The 25,483-nt window shown below is 42.1% G+C and overlaps 1 protein-coding gene across 4 annotated transcripts in view; it reads right to left on the reverse strand.

Moving 5' to 3' along the window:
* Window positions 1–24,892, reverse strand: part of Dip2c (disco interacting protein 2 homolog C) — a 367,804-nt gene extending 342,912 nt beyond the window's left edge. Inside the window, exon 1 of one of the 4 annotated variants that reach the window (XM_071619869.1) lies at window positions 24,526–24,892. In XM_071619869.1, coding sequence (XP_071475970.1) covers window positions 24,526–24,610 — 85 coding nt within the window. In that variant the 5' untranslated portion in view covers window positions 24,611–24,892. The remainder of the gene's footprint in view (window positions 1–24,525) is intronic. The other 3 variants (XM_071619867.1, XM_071619868.1, XM_071619871.1) reach the window with 3 other exon arrangements.
* Window positions 24,893–25,483: the final 591 nt, after the last annotated feature.

Consider the following 25,483-nt stretch of genomic DNA (forward strand, 5'->3'; position numbering starts at 1 on the left):
GCCCCTGGAAACCACAGCTGAACTCTCACAGCGGTGGTCCTGCAAGCTGCTGCTCTCACCAGCTGAGCTGTATGTTAATGATGAAATAGTCGTGTTTACTCCTCAAGATGTTTGTGGCAGTTATGCTTGTTATATATTACTTAATCCAATAAAATTTGACTCCAAAAAGGGAGCAACTGAGTCTCTGAAAATTAAGCTTTTCAAAGACTTGATATAGGAAAAGGTTTTGTTGTGGGTTTTTTTTTTTAATTGCCTTCAAATTTGGTGTGGGCAAAATGATTACAAAATATTTACACCTAAGACTAAACAGATTGTTTCTCAAGCAATTGCTTATTTTCTCGTAGAAAAATCTAAACTGTAGTAACAGACATATGTTATAGATGTGATATAGGCAAGAAAGATGCTGCAGCCCACCAGTTTGCAGAACCATACTCAGAAATGTCTTAGTCCCAACATCAGAGCTTCTGTGATGGACATTTCACCACTCTGAGATTGGGTATATATGCATAATTTTTAAGATTCCTAGTTCTGGCCTCTTAGATTAATGGAACATAATGATTCTGATCCATCAGTCAAAGGGTTTCTACTCTCTGGGAAAGAATTTTAAGTATTCTAGAGCCTCACGAGGTGGACAGTGAACAAGCGTAAGCAATGCTGCTTCTGATGAGCTTCTCTCCTCTCTTCTGGAGGGGAGAGAACTCTGAGCAGACCCTGATCCAGCATAAGCTGAGTTTTTATTGTGATTCTGTGTCCAGTTTTTGAAGCTAGACTGAATAAACTCCGGAAAACTTGGATATGGTACAAGAAAACAAGTACACTGACTACAATGAGTAGGGAGACCTAAAAGGAAAGGCTTCAGGAGACCAGAATTCATTTGGGAAAGGAGACACCAAAGGGGACTTACTCAGGGATTTAAAGGCTATTATGCAGGGACAGTGTCTGCCTTTCTCTAACCCTCCAAGTAATCAACAGGAGGGACAGACACTTCCCTAAGGCAGAAAACACTTCCCTAACTAAAAGGGTTTTAGGGTGGGTCTGAAGCATCTTTATAAAGGGAAATCTCAGAATCTCCCTCCCTTAGAGTCCTTTCATTGTTTCTCATAAGACTTAGCAGAAATCCAGTTCTGTATCCTGGGTGGGGAGAACATTCTATCCCCCTCCAAGCACAGGAGGGTGGAACCATTTAATACTTATGCAGCTGAAAGACACAAATACATCAGGATCCATGCATCAAAAAGGCCTGTTGCTTCTGAAAAACAAAGCTGTATACAAATGGAGGCCAGGGAAGTTGTATACAAATGTACAGGCCAAGTGACAGTTTGGAAGCCTGTCTACTCAAAGATGAAGATGCGTGTTCAGCTGGGCATGGTGGCTCATGCCTGTAATCCCAATGGCTAGGGAGGCTAAGAGAAGAGGATCATGAGTTCAAAGCCAGACTCAGATAATTCACAATAGCTAAACTGTGGAACCAACCTAAATGCCCTTCAGTAGATGAATGGATAAAGAAAATGTGGTATATATACCCAATGGAATTACTCAGCATTAAAAGAGAATAAAATCATGGCATTTGCAGGTAAGTGGATGGAGTTGGAGAATATAATGCTAAATGAAGTAAGCCAATCCCAAAAAACAAAATGCTGAAAGTTTTCTCTGATATAAGGATGCTGATTCAGAATGGGATGGTGGGGTAGCATAGAAAGAATAGAAGAACTCCAGACAGGGCAAAGATTAGGGAGGGGAAAAGAAGGGGAATTGGAGTAAGAAAGGCAGCAGAATGAGATGGACATCATTACTCTAAGTACATGTATGAAGACCTGAATGGTGTGACTCTACATTGTGAACAACCAGAGATAAGAAAAATCATGCTATATGTGTGCAATATGAATTGAAATGCATTCTGCTGTCATCTGTAACAAATTAGAATAAAGTAAAAAAAAAAAAAAGCCTCAGCAAAAAGCCAGGTGCTAAACAATTCAGTAAGACCCTGTCTCTAAATAAAATACAAAACAGGGCTGGGGCTATGGCTCAGTAGCCATGTGCTCCTGAGTTCAATCCCTCGTACCAAAAAAAAAAAAAAAAAAAAAAGATGGTGTTCAGCTATGTCTCACCATTACCACAACCAACCAGATTTTCAAAAGTTAAAACGTACTCAGGAAATGCAAGCCTGCATGTCTCTTAATGCCATCTACAGCAGCAGTATCCAGCAGGGGCAGTGCAATGGGGAGCCAGCAGTGCTAAGGGCATCTGGGGGTAGAACGCAGGTGATACTAGACATCTCAGGTCGGACAGGACAACCCCAGCTGCAAAGGATGCTCAGGTCCACAACGTAAAGAGTGCTAAGGCGAGAAACCCAAATGTAAAGGATTGAGCCTTGTGCTTTCAACAAACTCATCTTTTTATATATATATTTTATATATTTATATATATATATATATATATATATATATATATATATATATATATATATATATATATATTTTAGTTTTTCGGTGGACACAACATCTTTATTTTAATTTTATGTGGTGCTAAGGATTGAACCCAGTGCCCCGCGCATGCCAGGCGAGTGCGTTACCGCTTGAGCCACATCCCCAGCCCAACAAACTCATCTTAATGCACAAAGCTATGTCTGCCTTTTAGCAAAGTATGGTGCCTTGCAACGATAATCCTGTACAACATACAAGATGTGGACCTACTGGTTTTATTTTGCTCTGAGAGGGAAAGAAGCAATGGAAAGAAGGAAAGGTTTGGGGAGAGCCACTGAAATTCTGGGAGTTTTTAAAAAGAAATTATCAGGTCCACGATGCCGAAATCAGGAGTCCTGGGATGGGCTCTGGCTCCATGTCTGTCACCAGTGAAAACAAAGCAAGACATTTAACCTCAAACCTCCATTTCTTTTTTCTTTTGTGACACTGGGAATTGAACCCAGGGGTGCTCTACCACTAAGCTATAGCACCAGACCTTTTTGTTCTTATTTTGAGACGGAGTCTTGATAAGTTGCTGAGGCTGCCCTTGAACTTGCTACTGGTACTATATTAGCATTGTAAAATTACAAATGACTTTTTTTAATTTATGTGTCCAATTTTTATACTGCTACTCTTGAAATAACAGAAAATTTACATTTTAACATATTTTTGATGTTTTAAAATTTTAATGCAGTCAAGCATTTTTAAATGCACATAAAAATATATAGGGAATTTTTTTAAAAACATCTTGTAGCAGAAAGAATGACAACTCTTAATTTAACACATTAAAATGCATAATGGATAGCAAAAAGAAAATTAGAGAGTTCTCACCAATTCCTGAAGGAATTCATAGTCATAAAACTCAAAAAAGTACATAAAAACCTTTACAAGTGTAGAGCACTAATTATCAACTAACAAGACAACGTCTCTTCAATTATGACTACCAAATCCCACAATCACCTCTCCAGCACCAGTACTCTTTACCCTGGGGCTAATGAAGAACAGAAAAATTCTGTAGGAGTTCACCTTGAAAAACAAAATACAAATTTTGAAGATTTAGGCTTCCTGAATACAAAACAAAATATGCCTGTTAGTTTTTGCACCAGTAAGTTCTATCAATCTTTGGGTTGTTTTGTTTTTGTTTTTGTTTGTTTTGTTTACTTTGGATGATTCCTGAAACATACAAATGCAATTTGTGTTTTACATTACATATTTGTGACCTGCATTTCATTATTAGCTTCATTCAGTAACTAAACTCAGGATTAGCAGTACTGCACACTGTTCTGGGTGGCACTTATTTAGCTGAGAAAAGGTGGAGCAGGTAATAAGTAATCTAAGAATTTTAACTCTATGATCCCAGTAATAATGTCATTTGGTATGGAAGGTAGTATTTTTAATAATTCCAGAAAACCTCACACAAAACACTAACTGACCTCTAAGCTTGTTCAGTGTGTTTCCTGAGTTGCAGATTTTCAGGAAAAAAAAACAGCAAACGCGGCTGTTTGGGAGCATCCGAGTTTTCTCTAACAGAAGTCTTACAGAATCCATGTTGTCTTCCTCATGTGACAGGACACCATCCTTCTTCATCCCTCTTGTGTGAAATGCTGATTCATAGAAACCACAGTGCCAGGTTCTTCAACTGGGGAAACCCCGAGTAAGAACCTCACATCACTTTCCCTTTTTAGTAGTTTTCAAAAACAAAACCCTATCCATCAAGTGAAGCAGATAAAATACATGAGCACAAAATAAAACAAAGAGCTGGGCTTATCTCCCATTGGATCTCAGGCTAGGAACACTCCATAAATCTTACATTGAATTCATTCATCCCTGAACACAATCTGCTGATACAAGGTAAATAATCAGGTGGAAATCACTCAAAGAAGCATTTTCTCTCCCTCCACAGATGAGCAAAGTCTTTGCCTTAACATTTATATGGTGCTTTACCTTTTAAGTATCCGCAATTACCAAGCAGTGTGGCAGAACAGCTGGAAAGGGGGATCATGACTCCTCTTCACTGTAACTCAGGCTGTCATGGAGAAAGAGAGTAGCAAGGCGAGTCCTATGTCCTCCACGGTGCTGGGGTGCCAGGAGGGCTACTTACTTCAAATAATCTAAGTCCACATAATATACATAATTTCATTTTTCTTCAAACTGGCCCTCTACTAACTTCTTTATCACCCGATGGGAAAGCTGAAAAGACAGCAAAGGACTTCATATCCAACCCCCGAAATGCTTACTAAATCTAAGCAAACTGAGCAAGACCCTGTCTCAAAATAAAAAAATAAAAATAAAAAAGGACTGGGGGATGTGGCTCAGTGGTTAAGTGTCCTTAGGTACCAAAAAAAAAAAAGGGGGGGGGGGGTTCGCTTGTCCAAGTTCACAGAGCTAAAAAGCTGGGCATGGTGGTATATACCTGTCATCCCAGAACTTGGGAGGCTGAGGCACTGGGCCACCTAGATACCCTGTCTCAAAAAAAAAAGAAAAAGAAACAAACAAAAAAAGTTCCCAGAGCTGGAGAGCAGCAGAAACAAGACAAAGCCACGGTGTTCCTGCCTCCTGCTCTGTTCTACGCGTATATATTGATAGGAACATGATCAATTCAACACGAATGGAGAAGCCACTTCCTCCCAAAACCTGGCCAGCTGCCTTGTAATCACTGGGAGACTGAGACCCTGGAGGCCTAAGCTTGGGCTAGGGAGACGGCACCAGTACATTTGTTCCTTGGGTGATTGCAGTAAGTGGCCAGGTTTTCACGCCACAAGTGAAAAAGGACTGGTGTTTAAACAAAGATAATGAAGTCAGGGCTGCAAGCAGGGTATCGGCCCACAGATACTGAGCATTCAAGAACAGCAAGGGCAGCAAATGAACAAGCTAACTCTAACCACAGGTCACTGCCGGGATGTGCCATGGACTGCAGGGCATGTGTTCCAGGAAGAGCCAGCTGGGGTCTGGACAGTGGGTACCGGGCCTGGTGGAAGGTGCTTTGTTCAGGTGTGGAGCCCAGCTCCCCAAGAACTACCCTCAGGGCAACCCCCAGCAGGCATGTCAACCACGGGAAGTAGCAGCCCACTCCCGCAGTCAGGGCCTCAGGAAAGCATCCCGGAGGAAAGCCCAAGGGGAAGGAGCACAGATGGGCCCTGTCATGGAAGAAGGCAAGCAAAGGTCTTGGTTTGAATAAAAAGCAATTTTAATCACCAACTATTGTTTATTTTAGTTTATATTGCCAATATTTTCATTATTATTTCAAAGACCATAAATCATAATTTTGATTACTGGAATGCAAAAGTTCTTTGTTTAAAAAAAAAACATAAAACATGGAAATGTGTCAAGTATTATCTCCAAAAGATAACCACTAATGATAGCTTACAGACTCTCCTTTATGTATATTCCAATGTGCTTTTCTACAAAAAGGGGAGTACATAAGCATATGCGTATGCGGTGTTCTGATATGCAAGTGTTTCAGTAAGAACGCTGATTATTAGCAAAGCTGTATATTAGACAAAACAGTCTTTTGTTGTGTAACAGGTGACTGATGGTTTCCAGTGGGGTCCATTTTAACCAGTTTCAGCAGATACATACATTTCGAAAGGAAGCAACCTCCAGCAACATGAACTAAGAACCCTCGGGGAAGGTGAGAACTAAGAAACCTCAGGGAAGGACCTTGAAATATGGGCAGACTCTACCAGAGGAAGAGAGGGAGGAGTGGCTCTCCAGGTACAGAGCAGAGAAGGAGAGCTGTGGTCCTGACAGGTGGGTGGGTGGGGCCTCAAGCAAGAAGGCACTAACGTCAAAGGCAGCATTACCCCCTGCAGATAACTCCAGGCTGGGTCCTACCCCACACCTAGCCTTCACACACCAACCACCCCACTGTGCCTTGCCAAGCACCTGCTCATCTGAAACAGACCTAGGCTGCAGAAGAAGGACTGCATCTTCCAATAATATAGGACATCAGCACCAACACTACCATAAGGGAGCTGTTGTTTTGACTTTGGAAAGGTAGAATTTAAAATCCAAGATATAATGCTTTCTAACCAAAACGCAGACAGTCAAAATGAGATATTCTTTAATCTTAAGACATAGTAAGTATTTGTTTCAGGCCTAGATAATTAAAGATGCAAGCATTCCAAAAAGTAACAGAAATTACCTATTGCTCCACGTCCTACCAGCGCAATAGGTTCAGCAACTGGGGGGGGCGGGGGGAGGGAAGGTCCAAAGGGCAGTACTGGAAATGGCAGGCAGGGGATCCCTGTCCCCGAGAGGGTGCCCCACAAGCCCACTCCTTAAGCAGGAACCCCAGACTCCCTGGCTGACTCAGTTTTCTCCATGTAAGGCCCAGATTGTCTCTAAAATTCAGTACACTGTTTTGTTCACTTAATCCACTCCTGTGGCTCCCAGACCAATCAAAGGGTGACCTCTCCACAGGGTTCTAAGCGCATCCCTCTGGAAGAACATCAAGCTTCCTTCTGAATCCAAAGTGGGGCTTGCTGCTAGAGGAAGAAGGAAAGGATAGGTTCTAGAAAACAGACAAGGAGAAAGCACACCAAAGCTCTATGGTGTGTCTGAGGACAACATGAAAGACAAGACTCCCGCCACCACCAATGCTGAACTTGGAATTGAGGGCCAGAGCAATCTGTGGACTGGAAGAGCTTCCTGGGGTGGGACCCTGGCCAAACACATCTGCTGGGTCCCGGCTGGTCAGAAGGACTCACTGGCTTGGAAGGATCTGGAAGGCATGCCTCCCTGAGGAGAGGTCACATGGACTCCCCCTTCCCTCTCCCAGACTGACAACATAAAACACAACTCCTGTATAATACACCAAACAACACACAGATAAAACACATCTAACCCACTGGATACAACACACACAAATCCCAACAATGCACTCTTATAACACACATTCTCACAGTACACACAACCCAAAACGCACAACTCACAAAACATTCCTCAATACGTGAGTAACCCTCATACAGCATACAGCATACATAGACAAAACATTGATAACACTGAAGCTATTTCAGTTTTTGTGAAACTTAAAAACTTAGTTTAGTTTTTATCCCTGCCGTATTTGTAGTCTTGTAAGGAAGCAGTGTCTGCCTTGGGACAGCTGCTGGACTGGGCATAAGGAGCCCTGTGCTGGCCGGTGCTGCTGCTGCACCTCCCGGGGCTTCCATTAATTTGCTCAGAATGTGGGAAGGTTAAATACAGTTATCCCTAAGATTCCACTCCCAATATTCAAGAGTTGAATTTTCTACTCCAAATTACTGTTGAAAATTACCTAACAACTCTTACACAACAACTCTTTTGGACAGGACATACATGAAAACAAACAAAAAAATTTAAAAAGTAGTGCCCATCATTTGCATGTCCTGTGAAAAACAGGAAAGGACACACCCAGGTCCAGATGCCACCACTCAATAGTCTCAACACCCTGGACTCTTGGCCCCCCTCCAGGATGCTTCAGCTAGAAGCTGGAGAGGACTGGAGAAGCACAGGACACCTCACTGGAAGCAGGGAGCCTGCAGCCACCATTATCTGTGGCACAAGCTGGCCTTTGCCACTCTGAAAAGACCCCAATCCCCCAACAACTGGCTCCACAGCACCTGGTCCCTCAGATCCCCTAAGTCCCCCATTCCCAGCGCCCCAGCACGTGGCCTTCCCAGCCCACTCCCCGCCCAGTCCAACAGAACCCAGCTGGTCCTTCCTCTGAACTCAAGAGCACTCCTTGCCAAGACCATTCAGTTGGCACCTAATTCCACACTGATTCATGGCAGGTTCTACTCAATTGTTTTTTCTATCGATACTGAACATCCCACATGCTGTCTTAGCTCCTTCTGGATTATAAAACAGGCTGTCACTATCACCATAGTGCCTAAAATTCAGCTTCACTCAAAAAAACTGCTAAGGAAACAAAAGCTTAAGGAGAAGAGATAATGCAAAAGCTCTCATATGGCAAAAGCAATCTTTAATCATGGCAGCTGTCATGGAATGTAAGTGTACTAAGTGTACACACGTATGCAGACACACACAATTCCACTCGAGCAGATACCAACATTCAGCCACTTAAGTTGGCTGTATTTGGTATTAAAAATAGTGAGCAATAATATAACAATAAAGCTACCCAATCTAAATCTTCAGAGAGAATTTTTATTGCCAAAGCAATTACTTTTTAGCAATTATCTCCTGCAGGAAACTGCAGATATTCTAAGTATAAAATAGAAAACTGTATAAGTAGTTTTCAAGGTATGACAAAAGTCAGTTGCTTTTACAAAAAGGTCATCTAATATCCGAACAGATAGCATATCCTAATTTTAAATTGCTATTCTGATTAAACCATCTCTGTCCTCTGTCCTATGTGCCATAGTTGATTAGAATCAATTTTACATTTCATGTCCACTTTGGTGTGGAGTGGTCCCAAAGGCCAGGAACCTCTGTCATTGGTAGTAACAAAATGATCAGCATTCAAATGTCAGGGAAAAGTACCTGTGAGGTAACATGTGATTTCTTATTTATAGAAATAAGAGAGCCTGTAGCCACCAATATCTCTAGCACAAGAGATAATGTGCCATACACACACACACACACACACACATTTATATACATATATATATAGAATACATACATGTGTATAGGTTTTGCCTTCACTATAGAATACAATCTACTGACTTTAAAACTTAAAACCACACATTATTCTAATACCTCTAATTTTCAAACCTGCTAGGATCCTTCCCAATTATCATCCACTGCCTATCACCTTACCTAAACTTACCTATAAGTCAAAAATGAGCACCAACTCTATTATACTTTATCAAATTAGAAAACAAAACAAAACCCAAAATTTATTTCTCAGACTCAAATAACAGCTTCAACTGTCACCTCTCTAAATAAATAGGATTAATCAAACTATATTTCCTATCCTTCCTTCTATTCACCATCCTAGCCTTCCGACTTATTATTTCATTACCATGAGTAATCTCAGTAACAATAAAAATACTAACAAAAAGTTGACCAATTACAATCATAATCGACTCCTGAAACTATATAAAGCAGACACACTTATAGAATCCTCACAAACTCAATACTCTAAATTCTTAAATTCAATAACAATTTTTACCTCATCAAATGATTATAAATAAAATAATCAATACTTCCATTAAACACCCAACAACAAAGCACCTGAGATCATAGCATCATTCACATATGTCTATCCAATGTTGCAAACAGGCTCACTGAGCTTAAGTACCCGTAGACTTGAGGGAGTAACTCAGAGGACAAAGATCAAAGTCAAGACAAGGGCTTAAACTTTTCAGAGTCCACAATGCAGATGATGTTTAGGATCATATATAGTCATCTCACTCAAAACAAAAAGTCCTTTTCATGAGTATCAAAGATTCATAGCAGATTTCCCCTTACACACACACACACACACACACACACACACACACAAACACACACAAAGTATACTAAGGACCTACGAGTTAGAAAGAGTACAAAGAATGAAGAGCAAGGATAGGTGAAAAACGGGAGAAACGTGACGTAAGAAGGAACTTAGAATTTAGAACATAATAAATGAAATTAAATGTCTGACTCTGATTATCATCTCATAGAAACTAACAGTCTGGGTTACTAGTAACATTAACTTTTACCTGAACCTACAGTGAATATTCTAGAACAACTCTATATTATGAAGACAAGCTGAAAAATAAAATTAGCTCATAATGCATTGTAATGATTCAGCCACATATAATCAAATTAATATAATCCACTAAAAGTCAAATTGCATCTTTCCCTAAGATTGGTTTACTATACAGATACGGAGTAGTTTTAGATTTAGAATACTTAAACTGGCCAATATCTTGTTTCCCTGAATTCATAGCAAAGCTAGGACAAGACCAAGTGTTTTTCACAGCTTATAAGACAGGTGCAATCATAAATATGCAAAATGATCTGAAGACAGAATTCATTCTCTGTTTTATGTTTAAATTAGTTGTGTGTTTTCCAATATGGGGGAGGCATTCACACTACTCTTTACAAGAAAGTCTAATGTAAACACACAGTACAGAAAACTCATTTTGGAACTTATTTATTTAATAGAATAGGAAACACTTTTAAGGATTCCTGATGATAGAATATCCATCTTTATTAAAGCTGAGCTATGTACTTTCTGACAGAAATGGGAAGTGCCATTGTCCAACACCATACTCCATTAGCCAACATAAAAAAGTGCATATTAATAGGTACACATACAGAAGCACGCACACACACTCACACACACACATAGGTACACATACGCACATGCACACACACATAGGTACACATACACATGTGTGCATGCACGCACTTAGGTACATGTGTGTGCACGCATGCACATGGGTACACATATGCATGTGCACGCACATAGGTACACAAACACACATGCACACGCACATAGGTACATGTATACACATGAACATGCACACACATAGGTACACATGTGCACATGCACACACATAGGTACACATATGCACATTCACACACATAGGTACGCATACGCACATACACACAAGTACACATACACACATGCACATGCACACATACACACATGCACACACATAGGTACACATAAACGTGTGCACATGCACTCACATAGGTACACATGTGTGCACACACATAGGTACACATACGCATGTGCACATGCAAATAGGTACACATACAAATGTGTACACACACATAGGTACTCATACACATGCACGTGCACACACATAGGTACACATGTGTGCATACACACAGGTACATATATGCATATTCACACACAGGTACACATACACCTGTGCACATGCACATAGGTACACATACACACATGCACATACAGGTACACACATGTACATGCATGCACATGTGTGCATACACATAGGTACACATACACACATGCACACAATATACTCATAATTATCATCTCAGATATATGGACTCAAAATTCTGGTGCAAACAAATAATAAGGGAAGAAGGCAGGTGTAAATTAGTCAGAATAAAGACAAATGTTCTAGAACATTTCTCAAGACAATATCCCCAAATGACCACACACCACACAAACCTTACCCACTTGAAATGCAATCATCTCTGCCAACATTTACATCAATTAGTTTTTCATTTACAAAAAGGAAGATACAATATGTATATGCTAACAATACTCTCTAATCATTCTATTATTTTCACAATTATGAGTAATCACTAAAAAGCTTCCTCACAGGGACCTAAAAATAAAAATAAGATAACAAGAAAAACTTAATTCTGACAACTTTATTAAGCAAATTATGATTATGAAAGCAAAGTATCTTTTTGAGGCTACACTTTCCTAAAATACCCTTCATATAATTTTGTACCAGTAATGGCTGGTAGTTAACTTAAATTGCTATACCAGGTACAGAAAATACAGCACTTAGGGTAAATGAAAGTAAGTATGTTTTTTTAAAAAATCACAATATATATCATGAAACTTGGTATCTTTTTTAACATTCTGTTTCCTCCTTCAGATGTGCTTAATTTGCTTCATGACGTTAGGCAGCATGCAGGGAAAACTGAAAGCTGTGATCTATAGGGAACTTCCAGAAGAGCCAAGACCAAGCAACCCAGTGACTTAGACATTAAGCTCAGCCACACGACCTTGAGCTAATGTCACTCTGGCTCTCTGAACATGTCTCCCTGTTTGCAAAACAAAAACCATGCTTGGGTTGTGAGTGCAAAAAAAAAAAAAGGTAATATATGCAAGATACTTGATAAAACCCTTAGGACATAGTGAGTGCTCAATAAGCAGTAACAAGAAATATCAGTGTCTTCCACCATAGCCAGAGATAACAGACTGCACACACCAGTGGGGAACATCTGATTTAAAAGACCCAGTTATGCACCATCCATCCACTCCTACAGAGACTCCAGTTCTCTGACAGGCCACAGATGAGCACAGCCCACGTCCATTAACAGTGGCCCCAACCCTGCAAGAGCAGGAGATCACTATTGAACAGAAGAGGCACTTAACGTGGAATAAAAGCACTCTGTCTAAAACAACTAAAAATTGATTGTCTCATAAGTGATCAGTGGCTGCTTAAAAATGATCACAATCACTCTGCTTAGGAGCAGGGAAGCTTCAAGAGAGGTCACTCTTCCTGGAGGGGCGCTAAAGAGGTTATTCCTGGAACCTCCTTTAACATTTCTTTTTCCAAGAATCAGCACAACAAAGGATTAGCAGAATTGTCTCTTGACCAAAAAGATTAAGATTTCTGATAAAATTGTATCATATCCAGGCTCCTAATTCTAAAGGATGCTATACAGAAAAGTCAACCCAAAGGGGTTGCATTTTCTTATATTCATCTTCCAGGAAAATATACAAAATTTTCAGACACATACAACATTTTTAGACACACAGAAAATCTACAGAATCTTACATTGGGTACCCTTTTATCTACACCCTAGATCACAGGTTAGATTTTAAAATGTAAAGTTGTACAGGTTGCCAACTAAGAAAAGGTGCAGCATATACATCTCTACCCCATGACCAATGGGATGGGAACACATGTCTCTCTCCCCCTGACTTGAAGCAGCTGCCCTAGAGCTCTGGTCACTTGCCTCAAAGGTTCCCAATCCCAATGTTAAGAGTAAGAAAGCATCTTTGGAGTTGAATGGTTTATATTTGAATTGAAAATGTTTCAAGAAACCACAACTCCAAGGATTTGGTGAATTCTGATGCATTTGAAACTCCATCTCCTCATTTGTACAAAAGATCCAATGATGCCTCCTTGAAAAGTTTTTTGTTTTGTTTTGTTTTTTTCAGTACTGGCATCAAACCCAGGGCCTTGTGCATGTTAGCCAAGTACTCTACCACTGAGCTACACCCCTAGCTAATCTCCTTGGAAAGCATTTTAGAAAGACTAAAAAAAAAAGATCAACATGAAAGTAGCTGGAAACTACAAGGCACTGTGCAATCATGAGGTTTATTCTACATCTCTGTTTCAAGGAATGTCAAGTGTTCTAAACACCATCCTTCATCCCACATTGTTCCTCCAAAGTGAATCACAATGATCAAACTGTCAGTATGAGCTCCACTGATTTGGTGAGCCCAGTGCACTTCCTTTCCCTGGATGAGCACCCTACCAGTCTACTTCATCAGTGACTGGATGGGACCATATGCCCATAATCCTTCCCCAAGAGCTTTCTATATTCACAGGAGACAGGATTACTGCATGAATCTTACAGAAAGTTCCAATGTGATGTGCAGACTTTCCATACAGAGCAGATTTTATCCAGAAACCTGTCTGTGTCAAACACTAACCTCCACAAATCATGAAAAAAGCAAGGAAATCGAAGACCACCTTCTGCCCATGTCTAGGGCCAGAATTTAAGGGAATTACTAGGGAAGAAATAGAAAATGAGACATGTAATGGAAATCTGAAGATATCCGAACTATTGCTGGATAGTTCCAGCAATGCATTAGACATTTTCTCTTCCTAAAAACAAGAAAGAATTCTAAAATACCAACAGGCATTACAAGTCCCTTATCTGTATGGAATTAAAATAAATCAACACCATCTACAATGGAACAAAAGAAAAACTAATTCCACTCCCTTTTCAGGTTAATTTGTATAAAAGTAACCGAGAATTTCTTAGTCAGGACCCTAATAATCAACAGCAAAATAACACCAAGCACAATTTCTCATTTGGCCCATGTCAATGTTGTGGTCCACTGGTAAAGGCCCAGTCACTTCCAAATAAGACTATGGTCATTTTAGCTACAAGCAAAACAAAATATCAAAAACACCAGTGCTGGCACCAAGTTGTATATTTCCAGAATTTCCCTATATAATACAACAGGGTCACAGAAACTGTGGGCTCCAAAAAGTACATTAGTAACAAAGTGTCAACCCTGCATAGTTGATACCAGTGCATACATTTTAATGGCTTAAGTTCAATCTAACTGCCCCCTTGTTTACATAGATCATTAAAGACTTCTTTGTTACTAAATGCCTGCTTATACCATCCATTATGTTCTCCAGAATAAATAAGTTCCCCTTTTGAATCCTGATAACTGTAAGGCTCCAGGCTGAAGAACTGAAGAAGGTGCAACTCCACATTGTTACTTTGTTCCTTTTTTCTTTTCTGTGGTGCTGGGGACCCCACCCCTAGCTAGGCAAGCACTCTACCACTGAGCTACATTCCCAGCCCACTTTGATAGTATATAAATAAGTCAGTTGTTCATAAGTCAGAATTTCTACAATACCATTAAGTTTGCAGGGGTTAGGGGTTTCAAAGTCTATCTCCAGGCTTTTGTTTTAAAAGAAAAAGCTTATGAGAGTAGGTAATATTTACAAAAAAATCTAAACAGGGCTCAAAGCACGTGACTGGTCAAGGGATTATAAAATATAAAACCCCAAGACCTAGCCCAGGTGTCCAAAGGAGGGACAGAGACGCAGACCCATGCTGTCACAACAGGCCCCTGCCTATATTATGCACAGGCCACAAGCTGAAAAAGAATCAGGCTCCAAATCTCAGGAGCTAGGCTGGTTTCCATGAACTGCCCCAGGAATCACAAGTGGTCCCACCTGTGTGGTCTACCTGCTGACTAGGATGTTCATGCATCTCCAGTTCCCAGCAAAAAGCTGGCCCAGAGGGCATCAGCTCAGGCTCTCTTACACACTGACCACTGAGACACTGTACCTCCAGAAGAAAGGATGCCCCAAAGCTATGGCAAAGTAAATTTCTGCTTTCCATCTTCAATGTGCCAGAGAAGGAGGGGAAAAAATCCACAGATATTCAGTGAGCAAAGCAGAAGGCTTTGGGAATGTAGCCAATGGAGGTTCATAGAATGCTCTAGAACCTGAGACAGGATGCCTCCCCAAATACCCCTGGGCTAAAACCCATGCAGGTGTTCAGGAAGAATCCTGAACTTTCCTCCTGAAGTTTTTCCTTAAATAGATATTGACCTAAAGAGGCCAGAAATCTTGTCATAAAGAGGAAAAAAAAAAAAAAAAAAAGGCTCTGAAATTAACCTAGCCCAGAACAAGTACTCAGGCAACATCTGTCATGAGGGCACTCATAGCAGAACAAGAAATGCTTGCCCACTTCCATGCCTTCTCCTTGGATAGCTATTCTTTCCCGCTTGTTTTCTCCTGAAGTCCCCTCTCAATAGTCACTATAACCTCAAATCACCTGGATAAACTGACAGGAAGAGAAAAGCTCAGAATAGGGAGTGCAGGGAGCTCAGTCCTAACTGATGGCACCGTGGAGAGAAATGCAGGGACTATTTACCCAGGGCTGTGACATTAACTCATTTGATCCTCATTTCAACCTTGGAGGTAGGTTATCTAAAACCCAGTAGACAGCAGAGGAAAATGAAGCTGGGAGAAACTCACTAGCCACCCAAGATGACACTGTGAGTGGCAGAACCACAGAACACAGGTTCCCCCCGGAGAACACTCCAACCCCTGGCACAAACTCCTCAAACTAGGAATCAGAAAAGGACCCAAAAAGATTCGAGGAGAAGGTCATCCAGAAGCTAAGAGAGTTTTTTGTGTGTGTGCTTAAAATCCCACTGCACTAAAAATTCAACCTCCTCATACAAATGGCCCTTAAGCGAATATCTCCCTTCTATAGCCTTTAGCCAACTCAAAAAGTCTTCCTATTCCTCTCCCCCGACAATGCCAGGCTTTGCAACTGTTCTTAGAGATACCTGATGTTCTACATGAGGTTTAATAAGCTGCATTTTGTTAGCACATGGGCAATTTCAATAGGGATATAATTAACCATACTGGTTTGTATTATTTTGCTCATTGAGAAAGACCCAGAATCTTCCAAAGAGGACTGGTAAAGCCATTTACTTTTCCATTTTCATATGAGGATTAAACCAGCCCACAAAACCTATTTTGTCTCTCTTGATACTTCCTTAGAAAGATCATCAGGGTAAATCCTGCCATTTTCATCTGTATAGGGAAGTGAATTTCAGTTTGGTGAGAAAGGGAACAAGGAATAAAATAAGTCTGCAAAATAGAGGCTCATGTTTTTCCTAGGAGTGACAAAGTCCAGAAAGGTGGCTCTATGTCAGTGCAATGGAGTAGCCAAAAACTAATCCTCCATTGTTTGAAAGTGAAGACCTGGTGCTCTGGACAATATAAGTGTACTGATGAAGGAAACTGAGCACATGGATCTTCCCCGTCCCTAAAGCCCTATTCATAGGACCTCTACTCCAGTGTTCCTGCAACAGTTTCTCTCTTACATATCCAGCCAGGCATGGTGGCACACACTGTGTCCTTAGCTACTTGGGAGGCAGAGGCAAGAGGATTGCAAGTTTGAAGCCAGCCAGGAAAACTTAGCGAAACACTATCACTTAACCTTACTTTTTTTCTTTCTTTTTTTTTTTTTTTAAAGAGCTGGAGATGTAGCTCAGTACTGGCCTAACTGGTATGAGGACCTGGGTTCAATTACCAGTACCAGGGGGGAAAAAAAAATCTGTTCCAGAAAAGAAGTTCCTCCCTAAAGCCTTCCTCTTCAACAAGGCTCAGGACCTGAGGCTGATGCGCTGAAAGTGGCCCTTGTTTATCAACTGTGCCTCTGAACCACCCCATAAATACTCACAGAGAAGCTACAAGAAGTTGAGAATACAACAGTAACCCAAAGACACAAGGTCTCTGCTCATAGAACAGTGTGCGTCGCCATGCACTGAGTAAGCTCTAACTGCAATGAGCAGGTATTTGTAAATGATTGTTAAATGAATAAAGGACATGATACAGACATCCACTCTGATATTTGCTGACTTGCTGATTGTGGGCTTCAAAGAAAACAGTGCTTCAAACAGCCCTGTTTCTAGAGCAATTGGCTCTTTGCAGAGAGACAAGTCTCTTAAGAGGACAAGGTTCAGGATCCCACGCTGTCCATCCAGCAACATACTTAATACCCTCAACTGAGGCTTGAGAGGCCTCCCCAACTGATGATTCCCCCTCTGATTTTGCAACACCAATTAACCCAAGGGGAGTTATAACTTTCTCAAAATCAAGTAAATTTTCATTGTAATTTTTCATAATTTTAGGAAAGGGGGTAGATAAATCTAGGTACAGGCCTTCAACTAAGACCTGCTTTAAATCATGTTAAAAATGCTAGCCAACTACCTACATTTGCATTAGCATGGAGAGGGGGAAAAGACCCTGGGTCAAATACCAACAAGGAATGGTCAAGCACACTTTGATATATTGATCCAATGACTAAAAAAGATAACAAGGCAGCATGAGGCCACATGATTGCAAAACTGTAGGTACATCATGATTGAAACTAGGAAGGAGTGAAAGGTCTACACATAAAAATTTATTTTATAAATTTATATTACATTATTTCTCAAATAAGTGGGAAGTTAATCAAATGTGATTTGATTAGCCAGATAATTCACTTTAGAAAATAAAGGTCTACTATGCACATAGGCAAATGAGTGAGGAAGGAACTCCCTACCTGATGCTGATGGAATCAGTGTGGGTGTCACCTATAGTTCTCAGTATTTTAATTTAGGAGACAGAAACCATTTTCCAAACTAATAACCAAAAAATGATTTAAACCCAACAGTCCATAAGAGGATATATTCAGGCCACCACAATCAGAATCCCTCCATACCTCTCTTGGATAGTTTCTTTTTCTTTTCTCCTTTCTGTTATTCTGTACCTACTATCCATACTATAGAAAGCACTTTGACAAAGAACTATCTTAATTCATAATTCACATAGCACAGAGAGCCTGCTTACCATCCAAGAGATCAAAAGGCAATGAAACTAAATTGCAACAGCACCCCAAAACACAAAGTATTCTTTGTTGTAAGTTTATGTTTTACAACTCAGTACCTTAGAAGTTTCCTACTTTGCTTCAATATCTTGTTAACTCCCCAACTAGATACTAAGAAAAGAAAAAAAGACATGGAGTGTGTGTATGCTCAGAAAAGTCTGAACACTCATTCCTCTGGCATGCTAACTCCAGTGTTTCTACCCCACACCAGCTGGGATTCCCAATTAGAGTCCTCTCCTTAAGAGCACTATTTATTATCATCTTGAACAAATGGATGCAATTATTTCTTTTGAGATGTGACAAGTTTTTGACCTTCTGCAGAAAAAGAACAGAGCAAAGGCAACAATGAGGGTAATCTTTGTAACACACACACACACACAACACAACACAACACACAACACAACATATCACAAAAGAAGGAAGATTAATGCCAACAGCCTTGAAAGCAAGTGTACAGAAAAGGAAAGTAGAATGTGGAAAGGGCACTGAGCCAACAAAAAGTGGCCAGAAACTGATTTCATCACTCTAAGGTGCCTTCCACATGAAAGAAAGGAAGAAAGAGATAGAAAGAAAGTTGGGTCAGGCTCCTTTTCCCAAGATAAATGTCAATTTGCAAAACTGCAACCAGGAGTTTGCTTTTTTCTTTTCTTTTTTTTTTTTTTTTTTAAGGTGCCAGAGTAATTATGAGAACTAGAAATGTTCTTAATAATATGACTTAGATTTCAACTGGTGAGTCAGTTGATACATATGACATCAAAACTGAGATTATTCAATACATTCTCTTCGCAATTCAGAAGAATGCTACAACTCATCCCATAAATCACTGTTTTAAAAGAAAAAAAAAAAAAAGCCAGTTCTAAAAAAAGAGACAACCCATTTGAAAAAGACTGGGAGGAGGAAGGCAAAAAGTGACTCATAACATCCAAGCTTGTAGCCTCCAAACCATAACAAGAATATAAAACTAGTGAGTCCAGTATGAAACAAAATAGAGACATTGTTAAGCTTTAGCCTCATAAAGTTCAGATCTAAGCAGCATGACTATAGCACTGCAGCTATTTTACTAGGATTTGGAACAAGGTCCCAAATACCTGTGTACCAGGGAAAGCCAGTGGTTTGTGTTTTCTTTCCGAGGTTCCTGGCTAAATTTGACATGTAGAAACATTCATCAAGAAAAGAACATTCAAATTCAACTATTTCCATAACTCAGAAGAACTTTTAAAATTCAAGTCCACCCTCTTAAAATCCTACACTGAGCAATGTTGCTATTTTTTTAAAAAAAAAATTTTAATATAGGTAACAATGTTTTAAATTTGCATACCAAATTTTCCATTTCATTCACCACAATATTTAGTTACCAACCTGAGGCCTGATTGTAGTGGAGTAGCTTGACGGAGCTTCACTGCTATTTTCCTGAATCTACTGACCCCTTATTACCTCCCCAACCGATGGAAAAAAAAAAAAAAAAAAAAAAACTATCCATGAGATTCTAGGAGAAAACAAGCTTCCACAAATTTGTTCTCCAGGGTAAACTATTTCTTTTTAATGAATGTACTCAAAGTTTGGATGGCATTAGAGTCACGTGAGTCTCGGAGACTTTCAAAGGTAGTGATAAGGTATACGCTGGGGCACAGATGTGTGTAATCATGGAGCAGCAATTGGGAGCTCCCGGGAAAACACTGGGCTGAGGAGAGCAGGGGACAGAACTGGAGTCCTAGAGTAAGTGTGCCTGTTATCTTGCACCTAATAGTCCTGAAAATGCCACCTCCCAAATCTTCAAACCTTCCCAGTGGCCACCTCTTTAAGGTTTTGCTCTCCAGTGACAAGCCCTATGCAAGCTACATGGGAACTGCTCATGTGCATGAAAAACAAAATGTTAATCCCATAGAAGAACTGACATTTGAGTGAGTGAGCTTTTGTGTTTTTTCCTCAAGCAGTTTCACACATACTGAGAAAATGTTAAGCTGGGCTCTATTGTGGATCCTAGCTAATAGCTGAAGTGATCTGGGGTGTTAATTAGCAAGACATAGCATGAACTGAGCATCTCCCATCAGCAGAAGTAAGACTTGAGCAGGGATGTGACACATCAACAATTAAAAAGTCACCAAGCCAGGTATGAGAATGCACACCTAAAATCCCAGCTACTCCAAGAGGCCAATGTAGTAGGGTTTCAAGTTCAAGGCTAACCTGGGCATCTTAACAAGATCCTCAAAATAAAATAAGGTATGGGGATGTGGTTCAGTATTAGAGCACTTGCCTAACATGCACTGGGTTCAATCACTAGCAAAACACACACACACACACACATGCACACATACACACACACACACACACACGTTTAAACATGACTTGTAGTTTTTAAAATACCTCCCTTCTACAAGAACCCACACTTTCCCCAGGTAATATCACAAGGCAGCTTCCCTGAGGTCTATCAAAATAGAATCCAACACCTTTTGGAAGAGTGAGACACAGGGCCTTCCATGATCACCAGAGTCTAGTGAAGTACATGCACAGCTCAAGAAACAGTGTTACATTTTAATCAACAGCTGAATATCTTTATTTTTTTTTTTTTTAAAGATGTGAGTCTGTTTTGGTTGGGAAGTTTTCTGCTTCCTCTCCCATTTGCTTGATGTTTCCATGTAGAGTTTTTCCTCAAGCCAAATATGTTTATTCACATATTAATAAAATTATTTTTTAGGCCCCTTAGATCCAAAAGAAAAGTACACAATTCTGAAAGATGTAGGTAAGAGAAAGGAAGAAAAAATAATCCAGGAAAAAGAGTGTGAGAAAGGAACCACCCCTTCCCACCTGGCACACAGCCGCAGCCAGCTCTCGGGCATGGCTTCTTCCCCGGCTCAAATTCAGACCCAAGTATGTGAGCAGACCGACAATCCCTGGCCCCACACCAACGAAGATCTCCAGACATGTGGATCTGAGGCAGCTCATGCCCAGAGGAGGGGCTGCCCACCACAGCTCCCCACAGAAAGCTCTTGTATTTTGCTGACAAGGTTTTCTGCAGCATGATGGAAGCCTGGCTTTCCCCAGTGACAAGACAGCAGGAAGCACTAATAATTCAGCATTAAAAGTCATTTCAAGTTTTTGCTTTGCAAGTGGTTATGTTGTTGTGGAATTTTTTTATTATTATTATTCAGTTTTACAATGTAAAGAGAAACGGAGATTTGGGATCCTTCAGTTTTTCAGTTTCTATTGAATAGCAGAAAACACTGACTGTTGGAGGGGTGTGACAGACAGTGGCAAGAAAAAAGGTGGTGATGAGCACAGCAGGAAAATAAAAATTTGGGTTCTGCAGCCAAGAAGTCAATCTGTAACCCTTTACCAAATAAACAATGATCCAATAAAACAAAAACAACAAAAGTGTATATAACAGAACCCTGTGGACAGTGCAATTCAAAACTGGACCAGTGTCTGGAAATCTAGCTAAAACGCGACTCATTAAAGGCTGGCAGCCCACAGAGGAACTTTTAAAAGAATATTCTACTCATTCTATTCATTCTGTTATATGCTTAAAATGGAATCTCACCCCCCATCCTCCTCTAAAGTACTGGAAATTCCACATATGTTTCTACAACATATTCTGATATTTTAATAAAATGATGACAACAAACTTAAAGAATTCTCTCCACATGAATTTTGATTGCAGATAAAAAGTGACTGCAATACATTGAAATAATTCAGCATGAAAAGTCATTTTAAGTTTCACTCTGCAAGTGGTATGTTGGTGAATTTTTGTTTGTTTACTTGTTTGACAATGCAAAGAAACACTGAGATTTTCGATCCTTCAGTTCTTGGGTTTCTATTAAGCAATACCAGAAAACAAGTTGATTCATCTCATTTATGCCAGTAAAACAATTCTATGTGGTTATAAGACATAAAATTTCAAATGACCTTTAAGCACAACTCCATAAAGTCAACATGAACAAAGCCACACTTTATAATAAAGTTAAAGATGACACAGCTAATGGATGGGGATGAGGAAGGGGGGCAGACAGGCAGGGAGTGGCCCAGGTTACAATAGACCAATCAATCCTTTGATGATTTTTTTTACACTTCAATGTTTAGGTCAGGTCTCAGCAAGGTTTATATAGAAAGAAACAATAATGGGCTTCCTGCCTGCAAACACACACACCCCTCTCTCTGCTCAGTCACTCAGTAAGAAACTCATTAAGTCCTTTTTAAAAGACCTGTACAGACACAAGGTGTTCATGGGAAATCAGGCTGAGCACATCTCAGTCTAAAGTGGTTTTGCCATCCGCTAGGCAGCAAAAACTTATCCCTCACCCTCCAGGAGCAACTGCTAATGACAGATGAGTATCGTCACCTAAAAAAAAAAACTGCTACTCTCAATGCACTCAAGGGAGAATGGCCAAAGCAAGCAATCCCAGGCATCATCATTGAGAAAATGTAGACCAACTTCCCAACTGGCAGAGAGAGGTGGACCCTGAAGATAGGGTTCATCCTGTTGAGTTCAGATGGCTTTGCACTCTGCTAGCACACATGAGTAGTGACACTTCATATTAATACAATGCAGACATTGCAGAAGTGCTTGCTTTGAGATAATGTGTGAATGGTAGGGTGCTGTAAATAAGACAATAATGCAGAAGAGAAAACAGAGCTAACCAGGGGCTGGCAAACCAAGGAATTAAGTCTATCTGAAGACTGACAAAATCAAATAACTAGGGCAAATGTTTTCTCACAGATACTTTATCCCTTCCAACAATCTGTCCACACTGCACACTTTATCTGCCAGTTTAAATATAAGATTTAACTTAATCCAGCACTGCATTTCCTGCCTTTGGGTCCTCTTCAGAACTAGCCAAGCCCTCATCATCTTTAACTGGTCAGAACAGTGACGACTAAGCACACATAGACACATGGTCCAGGAAACGTGCTCTGTTCACACTACAGGGCACTGAAACACCTTGCAGAGCACTAAATTAGAAATAGGAAAACGGGGGGGGGGGGGGGGGGGGGGGGGGAAATCCAGTCTATGGAAATCGGTAAAGGCAGGCGACCACACCAAAGTCCCCAGGTTTGTTCCCTTCTTCACCCTGAAAGTGTTAAAAAGGAAAACATAAAGTCAACATCAGCTCCTCCCTACAGATGAAAATTGGCACAAATGAATTTACTTTCTGGCTGCAGGCCCTCACAAACCGTTACCAAAAAAAAAAAAAGAAGAAGAAAAAAAGTTCAACATTCTATACTGCTCCCAATATAAATTTGAGACCAGCCGGCCTATCCCACCCCACCACATTGTATCAGTGGCTCTTAGAAGTGGGTGATATATATATAGGGTATGTATGTGTGTGTGTGTGTGTGTGTATATATATATATATATATATATATATATGAAGAAATATATATATATATATATATATATATATATATATATATATATATGAACATTTAACATTTTGGAACTTTAGTGTTTCTTTTTAAGACCCAGCAAAACCCAATCTAAAACTTATGACAGTCGAGCACATGATCTCCACCATTAAGAGCAAATAAGAAACCGTATATAACACTCCATGAAATCACTGTAGCAAATCTGTCACAAATTCTAAATATGATACGATGGGAATGAGGCATAAAACCTGGCCCGAGGGAGGAGGTTTTACGATCCTACCCAGCCTTCACATCACAACACGCTCGAACAATAGTAGTACTATCTTCCTCCAGCTATGACAGGACTGTGTGAAAGCCAGGATGCCTGGAACACCCCCAAAGATCAAATCCGAAAGTCCAATGACAAGTTTCGCATTAAAATAAGGCCAGCGGGCGTTATCAGGCCGTCCCCGACAATCGAACGTGGTCGCCGCGCACCTCGCTGCTGCATCAAGGACGCGGAGGCTCTCCATTAGGGCAGAGCGCACATCCACAGGAAGGCCGTTCCTCGCCGGCCCTAAAGGTTGCTGGATCTTGCGTCCTAACGCTGCGCCCCAGGCCCCGCCGCAGCGCGCAGGGGGATCGCGGCACGACAACGCCAGCACAGCCGGGAGGGCGGGGGCCGCGGCGCACACGCACCCGGCCCGGGAACGCACCTCGCCCGCCCCGGCCCCGGGGACCACGCCGCGGGCCGGTCGCCTCCCCAGGGCCGGGTCACCGCGCCCCCGCCCCCAGGCCCCGCGCGCCCCCCGCCCACCGGCGTCCCTCGGCCGCCCGGGCCCTCCCCCGGGGTGACAGCCCGGCCCGGCCCGCGGCCGTTGCGCGGGGCGCGGGCGTCTGGGCCGGGGCAAGAGGAGCGGGGCGGGGGCCTGGTTACCTTCCGACAGCTCCAGCTCCAGCTCGGCCAGGCGGGCCCTCACCTCCAGGGGCAGAGCCATGCCTTCCAGGCTGCGGTCCGCCATGCTCGCCGCAGACGCCCCCGCCCTGCCGGCCTCCTCTTTGTTCGCAGGCGGAGGTCTCGGCGGCCGCTCCTCGAGCCCAGTGGAACCGCACCGAGGAGGAGGCGGCGGGCGCGGGCGCGGGCGCGGGAGGCCGGGCGGCGGCGGGCGCGCAGGGATTTCTCCTCCTCCCCTCAGCACCTCCTCAGCGCGGCCCCGCCACGGAGGCCTCGCGCCCGCTCCGCGCGCCCCCACGCGGGCCCCGGCCCGCTCTGCCCGCGCTGCGCGGGCCCCGGGATCTGCGGCCGCCGCGGTCACCGCCGCTGCGAGCTTCTCGGCGGCCGCCCTGCCCGGCGGGAGCGCCGCTGCGCGCGCACGTGACAGCAGGGGGCGCGCGGGGGCGGGGCGCGCGCCGGGGCCGCGGGGACGCGCCGGCACTGGAGCGCGCGGTCGCGCTAGCTCGGCGCGCGCTTCCGGGGGCGCGCTCCGTGGGGCGCCGGGGCCCGCGGCGGTCCCTCCAGCAGGCTGAGCGCGAGCTGCTGGGCGCGGGGTGGCCCGCGAGCCTGGGCTCTCCCGGTCCAGACCCCGTGCCTCGGCTCCCCAGGGCTCACGGCAGAGGATACCTCCTGGAGCCCCAGCTTCCCTGCTTAGTAAAAGTTAAAGTGTTTTGGATCTTTGAGGGCTGATGTTTTTTTGAAATGAATACTTTCAAAGGGGGAGGTGAAAAGACAGCATGAGCCGTGGGACGAGTACTAACTAGGTTGGAAGTTTCTATTTCTGAATCTAGAACCGACAGCATATGACCTTGAGCTAGTCAGTCCTTTTGCCTGGCTTCACTTTCCCATCTGTGAAAGGGGTTGGAAGAGAGGGTGGGTGACCTCATCTCTGAATTCGATG

The sequence above is a fragment of the Marmota flaviventris genome, chromosome 12, assembly GCF_047511675.1.
Source record: "Marmota flaviventris isolate mMarFla1 chromosome 12, mMarFla1.hap1, whole genome shotgun sequence".
Taxonomy (NCBI): domain Eukaryota; kingdom Metazoa; phylum Chordata; class Mammalia; order Rodentia; family Sciuridae; genus Marmota; species Marmota flaviventris.